This window comes from Aulonocara sp. 'chitande type north' Nkhata Bay, linkage group LG20 (assembly GCF_057382095.1).
Source record: "Aulonocara sp. 'chitande type north' Nkhata Bay isolate Kocher_YH1m ecotype deep benthic linkage group LG20, A_spYH_male_GT1.1, whole genome shotgun sequence".
Lineage (NCBI taxonomy): Eukaryota > Metazoa > Chordata > Actinopteri > Cichliformes > Cichlidae > Aulonocara > Aulonocara sp. 'chitande type north' Nkhata Bay.
Genome location: NC_141363.1, coordinates 36576940 through 36596463, shown reverse-complemented (window position 1 = coordinate 36596463; position 19524 = coordinate 36576940). Strand labels below are relative to the sequence as shown.

General features: G+C 38.7%; 1 protein-coding gene across 1 annotated transcript; it reads right to left on the bottom strand.

Moving 5' to 3' along the window:
* Positions 1-1237: 1237 nt before the first annotated feature.
* ptpn1 (protein tyrosine phosphatase non-receptor type 1) lies at positions 1238-19512 on the bottom strand. Its single transcript, XM_086278662.1, has 9 exons — positions 19014-19512; positions 16748-16838; positions 12427-12527; positions 10461-10559; positions 10209-10346; positions 9136-9345; positions 7701-7862; positions 4991-5145; positions 1238-3707 (listed from the first exon to the last, which is right to left on the bottom strand). The coding sequence occupies exons 1-9, from the start codon at positions 19068-19070 to the stop codon at positions 3446-3448; spliced, it is 1275 nt and encodes a 424-aa protein (XP_086134788.1). The 5' UTR covers positions 19071-19512; the 3' UTR covers positions 1238-3445.
* Between the last annotated feature and the right edge of the window lie 12 nt (positions 19513-19524).

The following is a 19524-nucleotide window of genomic DNA, read 5'->3' as shown; positions in this document are numbered from 1 at the left end:
AAATAAAACCATGCAAGATTTCCCCTTGAAAGTACACAACCTTTTTGCTTTTTATTTTGACATATAATGTCTTAAGTACAGGAGATATCCACATGAAAAACATATTTAAGCTCTTAAAACCAGAACCAAATCAATTGTACACTCCCTCCAAGTGTCACGCTCTAAAGCCAGAACCATTTTTCTACAAGCATATTTAAGTAGAAACATCAGGGGGTGTATCATAACTGGAAAAGCAAAACTGCCCCATTTTATGCATTGTCTGTTATCTGATTCTTCCTTCCACTAAATTTTATGACTGCAGGATACGTGGCTGCTCAAAATAAGTTCGCATAAAGTTTGCATAACAACTACTGAGGAGCAAAAATGTAATGGTTTTATTTTTACAGTAAAACTGCACAGTTTGTTACTTTATTATCTGAATATTTTTGAATTTCTGTCATAGATAAATTGAACCGTATAAGAAACAAACAGAACCAGTAAAAGAAGTACAATATTACTACAAAAATACCCCCACTTTAAGTCAGTAAAATCTTTTCTTTTCTGGAGGATTAAATTACGTCTGAAAAACATGACGGGCTCTTTGAGAGTTAATAAAGCTATGAAATTTTTCTTAGTCTCCTCTGTTATGCAGAACCTTATAAATAGGGTCATCGTATGAAAAATTAGCGAGTCCCTCCCAACTAACCCCGCCAAAATCTTTTTTTTTTCTTTTAAATTGTGCAATAGCTGTAATTTATCTAATGAATCCATGCAAAGTTTTATCTTCATTTTCACTCAGAGCTGACACACACTGGGCAGTTTCTCGTTTTCAGAGCATTCTCTGTAAACCCAAAAGATGGTTATGTGGGGGAAATCCCAGCAGAGCCGCAGGTTCTGAAATACTCTGAGCAGCGTATGGCACCAGTCACTTAAATCAGCTCTCTTCTCCACTTTCATGCTCAGTCTGAATTTCAGCAAGTGGCCTTGGCCATACCCATTTGCCTAAACCCGTTGAGTTGCTGTTAACGAGCAGTTGAACAGGTACAGCTAGTGAAGTGGTCAGTGAGTGCATATTTTCATTTTTTCCAGTGATTCTGAAATCATCCCCATCCCCAACAGCAATCCAACAAGCAGGAAACCTCAGAGGACTCATAGTTCTCAGCTCACAGCGATTATTTGTCCAAAATATAAATACAATGAGACATTTCAGGACTGAAAACAAGATTAGGTGTGAATCAGGACAAATCAACAGCAACTGTGCTTTTTTTTCTCTTTTATTTAAAAAGGAAAATAACAAATGTAAATAAAAAAATACATGTTTTTGAGCTCAGCATAAGAATAGAAAAAACGGGAAAACCTGGTGCAACGGCTGCACAGGTGCTGAGATTTAATCCCTCGCTAAAGCAGAAAAAAAACCCCAACTCAGCACACTGAAACCTGATTTAAAATATATGTACAGTATAAAAAGAAATGAGTACACCACTCTTTAATATCACCTAAATGTCAGCTCATGTGAAAGAGACAAAACCAGCTATAGTTAAAGCACCGCAAATGAAAAACTCAGTGCAACGGTAACCAATTAAAATGTGACTGAGCAGCAAATAGAGAACTGTCAGGTTAAAGGTCGTTTAATGTTCAATCAGATAAACATCCACTGGAATCTTCCTTGCTCGTCACGGTCACCTTACCCTTTCTAGACTCGGCCCAACTTTCACTTCACGAGCAGCGACACAAGAGAACAGACCACCTGTTGATTTCTCTCCAAGTGATCATTTCACACAGAAATGTAGCAGAAATCACAACACAGCTAATGTCCTTTCCCCCACATACGCACCAGAGCCCAAAAACCAAGCATTCGGATGCGACTGTGTCGGGTATGTGTCAAAGGTGTGCTTACTTCTTTTGCACAGAGTTTCTACTATGAAGCGTCTTTTGTTTTGTAACGTAACAACTCTAACGGCATTCAAACTAATAGTAAAGTAATAATAACAAATTTAACATTAAAAAAAGTTCGCAGGGGTATACTCACTTCTGTTGTATGCTGTATCTAATACAGAATTATACATTCTAAAGAAAGGTACAGCTATCGAGTCCCAAAGGTAAACGAACGCTAGCAGCTTAACTAATCTCTTCTTAGGATAAACCTTTTGATTCACAAATGCAGCATGCTAAAAGAAATAATAATCATACAAAACAATATCGCCAGCTCAGGGCCACGACAAGATACAATGGATCATCACTACAGTGTATTATTTTCATCCCTGTGCTGGTGTTTGATTTTTGGTTTGTTCAAAGTCCCTGGTTCCCCGTTCAAACTCGAGAGTTAGTAAAGGGCGACACATTGCTGAGTATTTGTATTGCTGGAGAAAAGAGATGGACGTTGGCTACTTTGCATCTCCGGTCTTTAAGCTGGCACTCCACCAACTGAACACACATTCACTTATTTTACAATGTGAATCAACTCTGTTTCGGTTATGTTACGCATTTTATCCACTGTGAGCGATACTAGAACTAAAGCCCAATGTTTATAACCTTCTAAAAGTTCTCAAGCTGTTGAAATCACTCAGACGTTACAAATACAGAGTGAGACACGTCACTCTACCTTGTTTTTTTGTTGTTGTTGTTTTTTCCCCTCCTCCTGTGTCACTTTTGGGCTACCACGGAGAGAGAGAAAAAAAAAAAGAGTCACATACCAGGAGAGAACCCGGTCTACATCTCACATTTGATGTCCTGTAAATGTTATATTAATATTTTTCACCGGGTAGAATTTAAAAACTACCACTCACACAAATGTACATATACACACAAACACATATATTGTATGTACTCAACCTGCAGGCTATTAGTGGAGTCACATAACAATTCAAGGCCCACCCCAACATGCTCTGGATTTCATTTTACTCTTGGGATCCATGTTGACCAACAGCAAAGGAACAAACAAACAAAACAAATAAGGTTTCTCCCACACTGGCATATTTTCAGACAGGCTGGTCATAAATCTGGTTCTATGATTTCTGATCTGTTTGTTTAACCAAAAGAAGAAAGAAAAGAAAGCAAAATCCTAACGGGCTCATGATTTACTAATAACATGGAAGAACACATTCACGTGTCGTTTGGTAAATAAGAGAAGAGACTCATGACAAAAAATGGGCTGATAGGTCATTCATCCTGATTCACAGACCAGCAGAGCCCTCTGAGTCTGCGTTTAAGCCAGCACACATTATTTGGGATGTGACACCTGAAAAACTGAGGCCCTGAGCATCCAAGATGACACACAGAAAGAAAGTTTGGGTCGGTCATAAGGTCGGCAGCCAGCCAACCACTCGCACGGCATTTATAAAATTAAAACCAGTGGAAGTGAATCTGCTGAAGACCAAACAATCCACCCCCTAGCAGAGTCAAAGCGGGCTGATTGGTCAGCCTTGTCCACTTTGCAACGTCAGTGGAGAGACGGGGAAGAAGGGCATCAGTGGAAATAGGCTCGATAGCAGGCGAAAGCACTGAGAGCCAGCGCTGTGCACAGGCACACTTTGGTTAGTAGTGGGGACCAAGTCCCCGGCATGGGAGAGTTTTCCTTTGGCTGCTGCTCAGATTTGTTCGGAAAGGAGGTATCATCGTGGATCTCCAAATGGCCGTCGGACTGAGCAACACCGTCACGAGCGTGCTGGAGGTCAGCAGCAGGCTGGGAGTCAGCAGCTGGCATCCTTTTTCGAACTTTTTCTGAGGAGCTGAATGAGAAACAACGAAGGTTCAGATGAGAAAATAATTCTTTTTTTTTTTTACTTCTTTTTTTTTCCACAGAAACATGGACTTCCTTGCTAGCTGAAATTGGAAGATTAGTTTTTGAGAGAAAAGAACAAACACAAAAACAACAAACAAACAAAAACACAATAACGTACTAACTTTACCTTTTTTTGACCTCATAAAGTCCAATCAGTTACGTGGGGCATAAGGATTTCATTCTTTTCAAATATGAATGAAATTTCGAGTAATGAGGTCAGCATATGTACAAAGAATCACTGTGAGCAAAACATCCTTTTGATTAGTGGTACTTATTCTAAATTTATGTATTTAAAATGTTTACGAAACCTTTTCAAAGTTACAAATTCACAACAGAATGTGAAGAAATAATCACTGTGACCTTGTATTCACAAAGTATTGTATTGAAAAGATATCATTTTTAACTCTACGTGAAAAAGGGCCACGCTGTACCTTTCTGTAATACCACATGTGCCACAAGATGGTGCACTGAGCCTGGGTAAAATTTATTTAACCAAGATATCGAGGATCAAGACTAATCTTGATTCATGATACAGAGTTTTTGCACAGTTGGAAATGCAGTGTGAAGGATTTTGGGTATGCAACCTACACAGATGTGCTTGTGTAAAAACAACAACAACCAAAAAAAAAAAAAAAAAAAGTAGGTGTACAGGGATGATGGTGTGCATAGGTCGCATGCTTATTGATTGATAAGTAGGCCTGAACAGGAAGAGTTAACATCATAGAGCGAGAAGGGCCAAATAAAACAAGTGATAAAAGGGTGGCATGAAAAGCACAAACGGAGGCTGCACTGGACAATTTTCATTGGTTTTAAAACCCTTTGTTAGAGAGTAGTCCACAGAGCAGTTGTTTGTGACACTGCCCCCTGCTGAGAGTAAACAGCTACAGCTAGACAACAATCTGCAAGGTTGTACGTAGGCTGTAGGCCCTGTAAGCATCAGCACACACCTGTGGCATCTTAACACACCCACTGGTGAAATGCTTCCCTCGGATGGAGCAAGCCGATCACGAATCAACAGAGAGCTTTCTGTAGTGTCTGTTAAATACTTAAAAGCCGTGTATTTAATTTTAGGAATTCAACACCTCATATTTCAAACTGCACTCTATTTAATTATGTTTCCTGGCCTTTCTGCTCCACGGAGCTATGAGCTTTAGAATCAACACTGACACACGATCCTGTTTTCCTAACAATATTAGATAAACTCAAACAAAACGTGATCTGGATGATTACCCCAGACTGTAGGTCTCTGTTGCTCGGATGATCTCTTCAGGGAAAAAGGACGGCTCTGCTTTGCCATTCTGAGGGTCTCTGGGAGGAGGAAGAGGAGGAGGAGGGGTGAACTCGGGAGGATCATCTTCCTCGTTGGACTGCGCTCTCCATGACTCCTTGAAGAGGGGAAAAAAAATAAAAATAGCTAAAATAATAGATTTCAAATCGATAGATATTGCAGCATGTTTTGGTTTTGTTTATTTTTTTAGAGGGGACCTTTCATCAACAGAGACTCCAGTTTACCTTCATTATATTGTGCATGTTCCTTTATATTTATTATATTATATCAGTCTAATCACAGTATGCTTCTTAATTATTATTATTATGTTTCTTATTACCAGTTAAATGAGAACATTAAACTCAGTGCATTTATTTTTATGGTTTCTCATAACTGACAAAACAAAACCCGTTTATAAAAAACAGACACAGGCTTTGAACTCCAAGTCAAATGAACCACCCACACACACACACGACCAAGTAGTGATTTCTAACATTCACTCTTAGGATGTTTATGTGCTTTATGTCAAAGGGTTGATTCTGTTCATCTGGACGTCTTATTTAAATGGCCTCCTTGACTCCGCGCTCCTCCCAGACCAGGATGTGTACATCCTGATCATTGAAAGAGTGTCCACTGGCCTGTAGGTGGAAATAGACTGCAGAGTCCTGGCCTGACGAGGTAGCTCTTCTGTGTTGTGCCATCCACTTTGCCAGAGGTTAGTTGGATTCCCCTATGTATAAATCATGGCAATCCTCCTGGCACTTAACAGTGTACACTACATTACTCCGTTTGTGTCGGGGGACCCGATCCTTGGGCTGGGCCGATTTTTGGCACAGTGTGTTTTGGAGTTGAAGCCATGGAGACGCAGTGTTTAGAAAAAAATGCGTCTCAACTGTTCCGATACTCCTGACACATAAGGGATCACTAAGGGTTTTTGCTTAGGCAGCAGTTGTCCTTCTCTCCTGGATCAGCTGGAGCTTTCTTTAGGCGCCTTTGCACCTTTGACAAATGTCCAGCTGGGATAACCACATTTACTCAGAGCCTTCCTGAAGTGATGTTCTTCTGCTTCTCTGGCCGCTCTGTCTGTGGGGATGGTGTTTGCTCTGTGTTGTAGCGATTGACAGAATCAACCTTTTGGGATTTACTTACCTGGATGATTGAGCATGCATCAAGACATTTGCTTTATGATGTTAAAGATGACCTATAATCCATTTTCTCACTCTATCCACTTTGTTAGAAACACCTTGCTAGGAAGGACCTCTTGTGCCTTCAGAAATGCCTTGATTCTTCATGGCATAGATTTGACAACTTTCTGGAATTATTTCTCCATACGGAGATGACAGCAACCACAGATGATTGTGTGGAAAAATCCCAGTGGATCAAAAGTTTCTGAAATATTTAGACGAACAACATTCAAAGTAATTTAAAACCACCTTTCTGCACATTCTGATTCTCAGCTTAAACCTCAGCAGGTCGCCTCGGCCATGTCTACATGCCTAAATGCATCAAATTGCTGCCATTTGATCGGCTGATTAGATATTTTTGTTAAGAAGTGGGTGAACAGATGTACCTAAAGATGTTGTCAGTGAGCGTACACACTGGTACAATGAGGGGATATACTTGTATGGTCATCTCAGTGGGAATCCGGTCTTTAAGTGATGACGTGATGAATCCTGCTTCCAGCCCCAAACTACTGTGCGTTTAATAAGGCTTTTGTGTTTTTTACATATTCTAATGCTTTGTATCTTGTTTTATTTAATCTCAACAAGCCCCTAAAAACAGTCAGTGATCGTATTGTGTGATGGATTATCTCAGTTGTTCTCCCGACTGAAGTTCAGTCCGTTTACAGCATCCTGCCATGTGATTGCATTTGTCCCGGACCTTCGGGAACCCTCACGTTAACTTTTGAGTGGAAAAAAGTTAGCGTTCATCCTCCAGCTTCACTGTTTATATTATGCTAACATAGCTGTGTCGCTAGTGATCACATAGCACATCAAACCATCAAGCCAAACTTCAGTAACCCTACAAACGTCACTGCTGTTTACTTTCCTGTCTTCAATTGTTTCATAAATCTCTCAGTCAGAACATGGTATATTATATTTAGATGCAAACTAGCGAGCTAACTTCCTGATAACTTAGAACTCCATTAAATTTCATAAATTCAGTTTTCATGGATGCCTGGAAGTTAAACTTAATCGTTACACCTGGTAGAGCAACAACGCTGATCATTTTAATAAAGATGAACGGATTTAGACAGTTTTTAACTCTCAGTGATGCCGCAGTGATCGCTGGACTTAGGGACCTGCAGCAGAGTTTGGGCTCTGGCACGGCTAATGACGTCAGACTTAAAGACTGGATAGCTCCACCGCGATACGCTTTACCAGTGACAGCTAATCAAATGAAAGATGGATTAAGGGGAGCAAGAAACTAAAACAGTTTGTTTCAGAGAGCAGATAAACTGAAGCTTTGGACTAAGGTCCAGTATAACATTAAAAAACAACAACAACAATAAAACAATAACTTAAATTCTGAAGCAGGTAAAGTTACTCTCATAGCCCTCCAAACATAAAAATATAAAAGGTGGATATTGGTATAGCATTTAATGAAAAACAGACAAACCAAGTAAAATTTGTGCATTAAGAGGACAGAGCAGAAACGAGAGGAGGGACTTGCCTGCACGGAAGTATCTCCCTTGATGTACTTGGCACCTTCAATTATAGCCAGGTAGGAGAACCGAAGCTGATCTGCAGTCTGAATCAAGCCCGTTCGATAGCGTCGCATCTCCAGCAGCACATCGCGAATACGAACTGAAGACGGGTCTTTACGTAGGGACATCTACACACAGCAGCAAAAACATTCAATACAGACGTTTCTGACGTCCTCTGTAAGGTGTGCAAGAGCGTACTGACTTCTGTCACACTAGCAAGAAAATAAATAAATAAACAAAACTGTATGTGCTTGTACTTGAGAACAATGAGTGAGCTACCAGAGGTTTCAGCCACTAAACTGTAAAGACAACTTAAGCCAATAGATTTAGGCACACGAATAAATAAGAGCAGCTATCACCAACAAAATACACTTCTTTAAAATAACAAAAAACTGTAAAATTAAAAGACTAATCACTTGAAAACAATAGAAAAACTATAAATAGAAGCAAAATGCTCCTAATTTCAAGATCAGGACCTAGACTGAAAGGCAGGTAAACACAGGAATTTTGAAAATATGTTTATAAATACTAATACTGGAGCACACCTAATAAGATTCAGCAGGCTGTTCTAGCAGCTTGAAATACTTAACCTGAGGGTGGCCTTTGAAAAAAAAAAAGAAGAAAAAAAGAAAAAGAAATCACCTCTTCAACCAACTAAAAGCCAATGTAACGACCTCAGTGCAGGTGTTCTATATTTTATTTATTTATTTTTGTTTTTTTAAATACAGCTGCATTCAGTAACTGATTTTTTTTTCCCTTTCTTTTCAAAGATTCCTCTGAGCAGAGTTTCAGTACAACCAGCCAGGTAGAAATAAACGCGTGGATGGTTTTTTCAGCATCTCCCTGGAATAAAAAGCTTCTAACCTTTATAAAACTTCTTAAATGATTAAAAAAAAAATTAAACTGGGCTGCTGATGTGGTTCTAAAAGTGAGGTCTGCAGTAAGGTCTGCACGAATTTGGACAATGACACTTTTTTTTTCTGCACAACAGTGGATTTCAGTCAATATATTACTGAAGTTCAAACTTTCAGCTTTAATTCAACATTAATGCAATACTCTTATTAAATTGACTTTTTAGGAATTAGACATTTTGATACAGTTTCCCATTTTTAGAATCTAAAAAAGTAATTGGGCAAACTAACAACTTTAAATAGTTTTTTTTTAACACAACCTAACCATATGTCCAATTTCTAACCAGGTGTTCCAACAAGACAGCTTAGACAACTAATTTGTTCTAATGGATTCCCATTATCTTAGCACATTTCATCTGAAAATCAAGTGTTGTTCTAGCACTACAGCTTCTCAAGAAAAGGTTGCGTTAATTTCCTGTGCAAATGTCAGTCTCCTAGGAGATTAAATTTGTTATTATCATAACTTCCTAAGAACAGAGTTTGTACACACCAACAAGAGGCAGGTGTCCACGAGGCAAAAGGTCCCAGAGCGCCCAATTCCAGCACTGCAGTGCACCACCACTGGTCCCTGGTCTGAATTCAGACAGCCCGACTCTCGCACCTTGAACAGGAAGTTGAGGAAAGATGCAGGAGACTCCGGCACCCCAAAGTCGGGCCAGGTCGTGTAGTGAAAATGCAGAATCTCACGAGTCTCTTGAGTCTGCAGAGAAAGATTGGAGAGAAAACATGTAGGAGAAATGAAAAACTCAAAACAAAGTGCTGATTCCAAACTAAACCTGGATGTAGGGTAGAATACCATGTGGTGCAAATTCCTCTTTTATAAATTATCACAAGCATGACGTTCATGTTTTTTTTTTTTTTTTTAATCTGTGAATAAACAGACACTCCTTTTAATCATTAGCATGTTGGCACCACACGTTAGTAGATGTGACAATTAAGCCAGCATCAAAGATGAAGTGCTGTTTCACCAAGTGTGAAATAGAGACTCGCTGGAGAGCCAAAAAGGAAGTGTATGTCATTTGTTGCTGTCAGTTCTTGAGTCTTACACAGAACAGTAACCAGTGGAGGAAAAATAAAAACAGAGGCTACACAGTAAAAGACCCTCACAGAGAAAAACAACAACAACAACAGAGGACTAGAAGCAAAAGCAAAAGCAGCTCATTAGAAAGTAGATCATTTCTCACAGTTTCAAATATTTATAGCGCCTACAATTGCCTAAAAACAACAACAACAACAAAAAAAAAACTAGTACAGTAAATCTAGTGATCAAATCCACTACAGGGGGTATGTAAAGACAAGCCCTGTGAATTTGCCGTTTTTTTGTTAACTCTGGCCTGATTCTTCATTTCCACTTCACCGTCAGGCTTGACTTCTTCTTCTTTCTTTTTTTTTCCACTAATGATCTTGAGTATGAAAATTGTTCCTTTAAATTAAAATCTATGTTTACAAAGTTTTCACTTTTTTAAAGTTTTCTCATTTTCACTTCATCCCTTTTCTTTACACCGGTGTATTTTTACCCAACCCTACAGTTTTACAACCAAACTCAGCAGGAAGACAACTTACACACAGATTTTCCAACTCCAGCTGACGGACGGTGTAATAAGATTTGATGTCTTCAGAGACAAGGGTGAGCTTGAAATTGGTGTCTTCGAAGATGGCATCTCTCTCCTCTCTCTCTGGCCAGTACTGGGCACACTTAATCTAAAATGACATGAAGGTACACATTACACGCTGGGTAACGGACAGCAGTGAGGTTCAAAGGTAAACAAGGTATGACGATACTAAAACATTGTGAGGACTCAAACAGCTGCTTACAGAGCCTTTCTCTATGACCCGGTTCAGCATCACTACACCACGGGTCCTCTGCTCCCACACCATTTCCCAGAAATGGCCACATGTACTTGGTAGGGGTCCCTAAAAAGGAAGTACAGCACATTTGTTATATAAAAGGCAGGAAATAATATTTTTAGTGTAACAGAACACAATAAAACAGTATCTATTTAAAGAGCTTTCCAAGGCATCTGATTATTATTATTTATTCATTTATTTTTAAGACATTTGGTCTTCAGCATAAACACTCTTGCCCTGAAATTTCCTACAGAGGGAGACTGCAGTATGTTTATCCTTTGCGTAACTTCTTTGGATCAAAAACTGATCTAATCTACATTATAAACTCCTAAAAATAGCCTGGAAATATAGACGCAATTTTGAGTGCTGTTTGTAAATACATAACATTGTATAAGCTCTGTGTATTGCAAACAAACTGTCTTGTAATACAGTTTTGTTGTAATTGCATGGCTGGGAGAGGAAACATGATCACTCCTGTCTAATACACTTCTTTGAATGTTGCCAAATCAGCTTTGACCCAAAGCCACCGAAGCTACCCTCCATTATCAGCTCAAAGATGCCAGCTGCAGATCAGTTCAGTCCTAGTTCCTGCTCAGTTCCTTCTGCCTTGTCACCAGTTCATTGTCTGTCCGGCATTAGTACCAGCAGGGATCATCCCCAAGCTTTGCCCTGTGCTTTGACTTGGACACTTTGGGTCTTTACATTTGCCCATTTCCAATGTGTGCACTATGAAATGTGGAGCATTTACCAGCTTAATATATTGGTATTGTTAGTAAATAACTGACAGTATTTGCTTCACAAAGTGCTTTAAAAGTTTTGCTTTCTCAGTGCGAGAAGGAATAAAGACATTTTAAATGCTTTTGGCAACTGATTTAACTTTATGTGGGTTTTTTTTTTTTTAATCAATCTTCAATGAGCTTTGTTTCTCTCTCTATGGTTACGACCTGTGGGTAGTAGATCAAAAAGGCAGAAAGTCAAAGCTCTAAAGGATGTCTGGGCTCAGCCTCAGAGACAGTATAAAGAGAGTGGCTATGCAGGAGGGGCTCAGGGTAGAGCCAGTGCTCCTCAGGCAACTGACCAGGAGTTCTCCTGGCACCTCATAGGTGAGTTGTTTCAGGAAGGTCCTCCAGGGTGAAGAAGCCCCAGCAAACCCAGGACACCTTTTAAAGATTGTATCCCTTGGTTGGCAATACCTCAGTTTTTGCCCAGAAGAGCGTCTGCTGACATTGCTGCCTCTTTGACTTGGAGCCACATAAACAGCAGAACAACACAATGGTATATTCATGTCCACTTGGCTGAACCCAACAGCAGCAGGATAAAAAACAAAAACCTGAGGCACAGGACAAGTTGAATGAAGACCAAAGCAGCACTTGTGCCTGCAATTGTGACTTCATCTCAGCAAGTATAACGAGCCCTAATGTCAAAGTATTTTCCCAGTGTCACTCTAACCAGAAGGTCAACTCATTGATGCTGAGGATGACTTAAAAGTGATAAAACATGATAAACCTCGACTGAGGTTAGAATGAGGGTGGAATGAAAAGAAACCCCTTCATCGTTTAAAAGCACAACAAACAAAAGGATTCTAAATTTATCATAAAAGCCAAATAAAAACCTCAAGAAAACGGTGTCAGCAGAAACTAAGAATTATGACCTTCATAAAGGGAGGACTTCATGCTGAGTTATTGCATTAGAGTGGCCTCTGTGTGCCTAACAAACTAATAACTCATATTCATTTTAAAAATGCTGCAGACAAGGACCTAAAATAAGGCGTAACTATAAAATACAAGATATTATGGTCATTAGGCCAACCAGGAAACTATATTATCTTATACAATCAGAAAATACTGACTTAAAAGTTTGGATTTTTCTATCATTGTCTCTCTGAATTAGAGGAAATAATGAATTTTCAGTGCTGAATCTTTTCTACACTTACCTGAGTAAGGATATAGTTCCTCCGTGCCTCTTCTACTGTTATTAGGCTGGCATTAATGTAGTCATTTGTACCTAACTGCAGACGTATTCTGCTGTGATCAACTGAGAAGAGAAAAAACAAAAAAGAAATATGAAAATATGCATATGAACTTTTTTTTTTTTTTTTTTTAAATGCCACAACCCACCAGGGACTAAAAATGCAGTTCTCAAACCAAAACAGCTGTAGGGAACACTTAACAAGCATCTTCATACAAACTAAAGATGTTTACTATTGTGAGATTAGCTATTTACGATTTCCAGTGAAATAACCTTTTAGGTAAAAGGTTAGCAGTATAAAAAACTTTCAGGTTCCTCATTTTCATATCTGGTAAAGGGGAATAAGAAAACCCTTGTTGGTATTTACGGTAACTATTTGCAACTTGGTCTGAGAAAAAAAATTTTGCATGGCTTATTGAGTGTGAAAAAGAGGAAACTCTGGTGTTCAGCTGTTAGTTCAGGATGTTTGTAGAAAGTTCATCGCAACCTGACTATCTGCTGAAGCTGACATGAGGCTTTCAGTTGTTGCAAAGTCTCCAGCAGTAAAAAGATTTTGAGAAGAGGTCAGCGTGACCTGTGAGAAGATAATCACGAGAGGAAGTGCACTAGACCCATTTTAAATGCCAAACTGTTATAGAAAATGAAAACAAACAAGCAAGAAAACAAAACAAACAAACAAAGACATTGATGATCAAAAAAATACATATTGGAAAAAAATTGGTATCTTTGTGTTCTTTGAGTCAGCAGCAAGAGGGAAACTTCCAGAGCTGAAAACAAAGAAGTGGCAAAAACTGCAGATCCTCTAGAGACCACCTGAGGTTGACTCTAAAAGCAAATAATTCCCACAAGACTCCCCTGTTAAAACACCCAAATTTACAGCATTAAAATATATATTTACAACTTGGTGTAGAAAAAAAAAGAAGAGGAAACTCATTCACTTAGATAAGTGAGTTATTGAGTTAGCTTAGTCATTGCATTGATTGACAAGTGTATTTACATGTAGCTGATGTACGCCTCCACTAACTGCAGTCACTGAGCTTTTTTAAATGGAGATCATTTGACTAATAACTAATGTGTGATACAAACTAGTCACAAAGTTTGTGCTCCTTTTTGGTGAGTGTTTACTGCTACTGTATTAATTAACAGTTCATTGATTCTGCTAAAAAAAAAAAAACTGTACCTGTAACCTCAGCCCTTCACCCTTTCATCCATATAAGGTCAACTCTGGCTCCCCAAAAATCATCATAGCATTATGATGGTGGCAAAACTCTAACTTTAAAGCTTCAAAATTCAGCTTTTATCCACATGCACCTTTAACATTGTGTATGGTCACCAAACTGCCAGTAAGAATATATTTTAGATACACAGATTTATATCCTGAAGTAACAGCACAATATCCAGCACACAGCTTGTAACAGTACCAAAATTTTGGTCAAAGACACCAGTAAGTCCCAATGAGGGCAACACTGCTAATGAAATCAAGCTCACAAAAAACAGTGGCTCCTTTAAGATTTTTAAGCTATATCCTCAATTCAGAAAAAAAAAAAAATTTCTGTTAATATTTATGAATGAATTGTGCATCAGTATATACACTCACTTTTTATGTAAAATACAAACAAATAGGAGCTGTGTGATTATGGATAACCATATATTAATTAGGGCTGGGCCATATTATACCGTTCACGGTAATACCGGTATAATGTTAGGCAACGATAGGAAAATGAAATATCGCGATAGAATGGGAGTAAAACGCGCATGCGCGGTGCCTTTGTTTTCATACGCACATGGCCAATTGTTGAGTGAAACAGATGAACCAGAATTGGTTTGTAAAAATGGTGCAACTTCCGTGATGTGGAACTGGTTTGGTGTTTGTCCGTCAGATACACAACAAAGCACATTTTTTTGCAGAACATGCAAGCGGCCGTTGTTATTGTCATATTTGTCGGACTAAGATGCTCTTAAATCTGGGAGTAATCTGGGTCCTAAACTCCGTATACTTCAGGTCAAACAACACTGCAGCATCACTTAGAGTTAAAAACTGTCTAAATTCTTTCATCTTTAATAAAACGATCAGCATTGCTGCTTTACCAGGTGTAACTATAAAGTTTAACTTCCAGGCATCCATGAAAACAAAAGTTATTACATTTAACGGAGTTAGAAGTTAGCAGGAAGCTAGCGGAAGTTAGCTCGCTAGTTTCGCTAGTTACCTAAGCATGATATTGCATGTTCTAACTGAGAGATTTCTGAAAAAAATCAAACGTACAGCTCTGCTATCACTTCCAACATAAATGAAGACAGGAAACTAAACAGCAGTGATGTTTGTAGGGTTACTGATGTTGGGCTAGCTGGTATATAATGATGTGCTACGTGATCGCTAGCGACACAGCTATGTTAGCATAACATAAACAGTGAAGCTGGAGGACGAACACTAACACTTTTCCACTTATAAAAGTTAACGTGAAGGTTCTTCATGGTTAGAGACAAATGCAATCGCATGGCAGGATGCTGTAAACGGACCAAACTTCAGTCAGGAGAACAACTGAGATAATCCATCCACAATGCGAGGTTAGTCATTAATATACTGCAACAACATGGGAATAGAGCAGCTGCCAGAGAATTCAACATTAATGAATCAATGGTACAGAAGTGGAGGAAGCAAGAAGAATGAGTTTAATAAAGTTTGATTTATCTGACTGCTTTGTTTCGCTTAATGTGCCTTATAATCCCGTGCACCTTATGGTCCGAAAAATACGTACTGCACACTGCAGTTTAATGTTGCAAAGCACCTCTTTTTAACTTCAGTGGATATTATACATGGTTATGCTCAGGATATGTCAGCCCATTTCTACTGGAAATGCCTTTTGGTTAAACTTTCAGCAAGGAATTTGCATTTGCACTGTTAAATTTTTATAAAGCTTTAATGTACATAAAAACCAGCTTCTTGTTTATGTGAAAATAAATGGAAGGTTGTCTTTTTGCACTAGTAATGTTGTGGAGTTGTATTTTGTCTCGCATCAATTATATCGTCGGTTATATCGTTATCGCAAATTTTCAAATATATATCGTGATAAATATTTTTGGCCATATCGCCCTGCTCTAATATTAATAAGATAAGCATTTCCTCTATTTCCTCTCTTTTTTGTTTCTGTGTTTGCTTTTTATTTCACCATTTATTTCAACGCTTAAAAAATAAATGATACTAAAAGCATTGCTGGGAAAAAAAAACAACTTAATTTCCCCTTTCCCTGATCTTACCCTGTGTAGCTGTTTTTGAGACACTCAGTAATAAATTAGCTGGAAACACTACGCCAGTCAGAGTGATGCAAGGCTGTTTCTATTGCGCAACACTACCTTCACTTAACTTCAAACTGATATTACAGTTCTTGTACCTACTGAAACTCCAGCCAGCTTAGGTATTTATATAATGCTGCATAATGCTGTGACTTCACCACAGATGTTTAAACATAAATAGGAGATTATAGACCCTTCAACACTGCGGGTAGAGTACCAAGCAAAGAGACCCACAGTGGCATTCACTTAACCTTCAAGTATTCAAATGAGGTTGCATTATCACCCCAGCTGTATATTTATATGTGCCTTTGTGATATTTTGAATCAGAAAAAGGTTCCTACCATGACATGACATTTGCCAGTCCACAACTTTTCATAGTTTCTTACACGAATAACCCCTTTGGTGTGGCAAAGATAGTAGAAAGCTGTGTGAAAATGTGAGCATGTTGTTTTTTAAAACATAACAGTGTTTGATTTTATTGTAATTTTCCACTTCTACTTACTCACTTTAATGTTTTGCAATGAACCACAGTTCACAGAGGCAGAGCAAGATTCAGAGATATCCTGAAGCACATGTGGTTTGATAACTGAGCAACCAGAGCTGGCAGGCAGGACACAAACAAATCTGCTACTTTCAGGGGCATTTAGACAACGTTTCTACTGCAGTTACCCAAATACTGTATCCCTGTGACCAACCTCTGTCTGCATGGTGCTAGCTTTAAGAGGCAGGTGAAGTTTTAGGTAATGTATCCCTTTTACAGCAGGTTTGGTATAAATACCTGGCATAACCGTGATGCTTAAAATCACTGAAAACCCTAGTTAATTACATGAAAACATTTTCAAATATCTGCCCTAGATAAATGAAACCAGTATATGAGTATATAATGAGGTCCTAAATGTAATTTTAGTGGCTACAACACCTTGAGAGTTGTGGGAATATTTAAGTATTTCAGACTCTGCAGTCCAGCACACTGAGGCAAGCAAAGACAAACTTACACGGGCTAACGTCTCTGTATCGATTCCGAGTCTTGTTTTCAGGTGATTTGGCAACCTTACAAGGGAATTCACTCGACTGCTGCCGAATCTCCTGTAACAGAATAAAAGGAGGAAAACAAGCATTAAAGCAGAGTTTTGGTGTTTTCGCAGGGTTTTTTTTTTCTGTTTTGTTTTGTTAAAAAAAAACAAAAGAAACATCCACTCCACATTAAAAAGCTCTGAGTGTGACTGCTGTATTCTTTAAGACAAACAAACAAACAATGATGACATTCGCTGATGACCCTTTTACAATTTCCTCTAGCTATTTCAATAATAATCAGGATTATATTTGCCTCAATACGAACACTGTCAAAAGCTTGTATTTAGACTACCCTTTCTTAGGGTGGCTAATGAAATTTTAATTTAAATGTCAATTCTCATTTCCAACTATTATGAAAACAAGAAACAACATTCATTTTCATTGTTTTTATTGTTTTATGATATATATGTTCCAAGCCCACCTCTTCTGCTTTCACCTCTTCCTAAAATGTTTAAACACGCTGTTTAGTTCAGCTGCAGGCAGTATAACTGCAAGAGAGCTAAAGAGTGAGAGAAAAAGTTTCAAGGCATAGGTAGGGGAACCTGTGGAAGGATTTTTAATGGTTGACTGCAGCCGTTTCCAACTTTAGATCACTTAGGGCCTGTCACCCTATCTGCTTTTGGCAATGCTGAACAGTTTGCTGTCAGCTTCAGCTCTCTGTGGATCACCTTAGGCTGCGTTAACGGTTTCCCAAGAAGGCTATTACAGCCTTTCGCCCATCTGGACCCACAAACATCCCGTTATGGAAGCTATGGGCTTGTAGGGACCATCACCTGGTCTGGCTTTATAATCCAAAGCCCTGCCTACTGGATTTTTTTTTTCTATTTTATTTGAATTATGTAACAGTTAAAGAAGATTCCATGTGAAAAAACAACAACAACACGGTTTTAACTTCAGCCACTGCATAATGTTTGTAAATAATAGAGAGATGATTGAGATTTGACTCACTGACCAATCATAGTCCATAACCTCACGTTCCACTGTTTCAGTTTATTCAATTTTCTTCAGCAGGGATGAATAACAAGACACGAGGGAGAAAACCAAAGTCCACAACAGGTCTGATTGTTTGATCACGACTGGATTATGAATAACAATTAAGCTCCATTAAGAGCATTTCCTGGCTCAAAACGAGCCTTTGGGGTGATTACATGAAGTTCGAGTAGCAGGTCAAATTTTCTTATACGCAGAAAGAAAGAAAAAAAAACAGTACACTTCATATCATAAATGAGGAAGTGAATGCCTTCAACATGTTTGGCAGACAATGTACAGGCAATGTACAGAAAATATTTAATGTGTTGGTAAATGTTTTGAACAGTACTTTTGCTAGTTCACAAAAAAATTCCAAAGGGGTACTTCTAATTTTAAGTTTTAGGATATGGTCTTAAAGAATTAAAATAGAAGCTGTATGTTACATATAACAGACTAATGAATCCTTTATGTCATAGTATATTGGGAGAGGGGGATTCCTGGCTCAAAGCAGGTTTCAGTTGGGGTTTTTTTTGTTTTTTTTTTGTTATTTGTTCTGTCAGTAATGTATTTTTTCTAAATTAACCCCACTGAAAACCCTTAACAATGCATTTAAATTTCAGTAAATCAAACCCCATTCAACAAAAATTACTAAATTTTATTTTATGAAAGGCTAAAACTTCTTTAGAACGTGGCTTCTTTAGAAAGTTTTTACAGAAAAGAAAGTTTCTACCATTATTGTGATGCATTTCCATTTGAATTGTTACCTATGGCATTTTACATCTCATGTGTATCATGGTATGGGAGCGATAAAACCGCGATACGATATTTTGGAGGTTTGTATCGTGATTTCACTCGGTTTCAGGTGTTATACCCCTATGTAATGTATTATAAACATTTATAATAACTATATTTAAGCCTCCGATTAACAGCGGAATGGAAATAGTGGACGAAACTGAGAATAAATCATTAAAAATAAGTTAGTACGTCCAAAAAAGTATGACGTCAGTCAGCGTTGAGCTGCTGCCTTTATACCCGAGCAGACGTATCAATCATCGGATAACTCCGAGCAGGAAGAACAGGCACTGAACTAAACACCAACACACTCATATAGCCAGAGAAACTATAGCTACCACCTCACTGTACGTAAGCTACACATTGACCTAACCAGCTTCAGCTACGGTCTGATTATTTCCACCTTAATTTGCCAAGAGCTCTTACCTGATAAATGGCGTTCCAGCTGCCGTTTTCATCGATTTCCCGAAATTCAGCTTCCATCGCTGACAGTCCAGCTGCCACTCACTCTCTCGTTGTTTAGCCTCCCGATACGAACAACCAAAAGTCCCCGAAGATTAAACAAATTTCAGTCAAACTATTTCGCGCAGTAGCTGGCAACTGGTCTGCCGCTGTTTTGTAATTCTCAGTGCGGCGGCATAGATTACCGTCTCGGCCTGCTCTTAGCGGAAACACGCCGCTAACTCCTCCTCCTGCTGTAGCTGCCGTCCTTGGGTGACCAAAAAAAAGAGAGCAGAATATATTTTTTTAAGAAATAAAATTCCTCCTGCGTTTCTCTGTGTGTCACTTTGGGTTTATAAGCCCCCGTCAAATCCGGATTTCACACTTTGTTTGCTTGAGACGGCTATTTTACTATTCCTACAGCGGCAGTTGAGACCGACCAGCGGGCATGCGCGGAAGGCATCTTGTTTCTGGAGCGAAACGCGTCTGGGCGGTC

Coding starts and splice junctions, on each gene's coding strand:
- ptpn1 (XM_086278662.1), bottom strand. CDS start 19,070: ATGGAAGCTGAATTTCGGGAAATCGATGAAAACGGCAGCTGGAACGCC. Junction 12,528..16,747: donor ATACAGAGACGTTAGCCCGT/GTAAGTTTGTCT, acceptor TTCTCTTCTCAG/TTGATCACAGCAGAATACGT. Junction 9,346..10,208: donor TGGAGTTGGAAAATCTGTGT/GTAAGTTGTCTT, acceptor CTTTCTCTGCAG/ACTCAAGAGACTCGTGAGAT.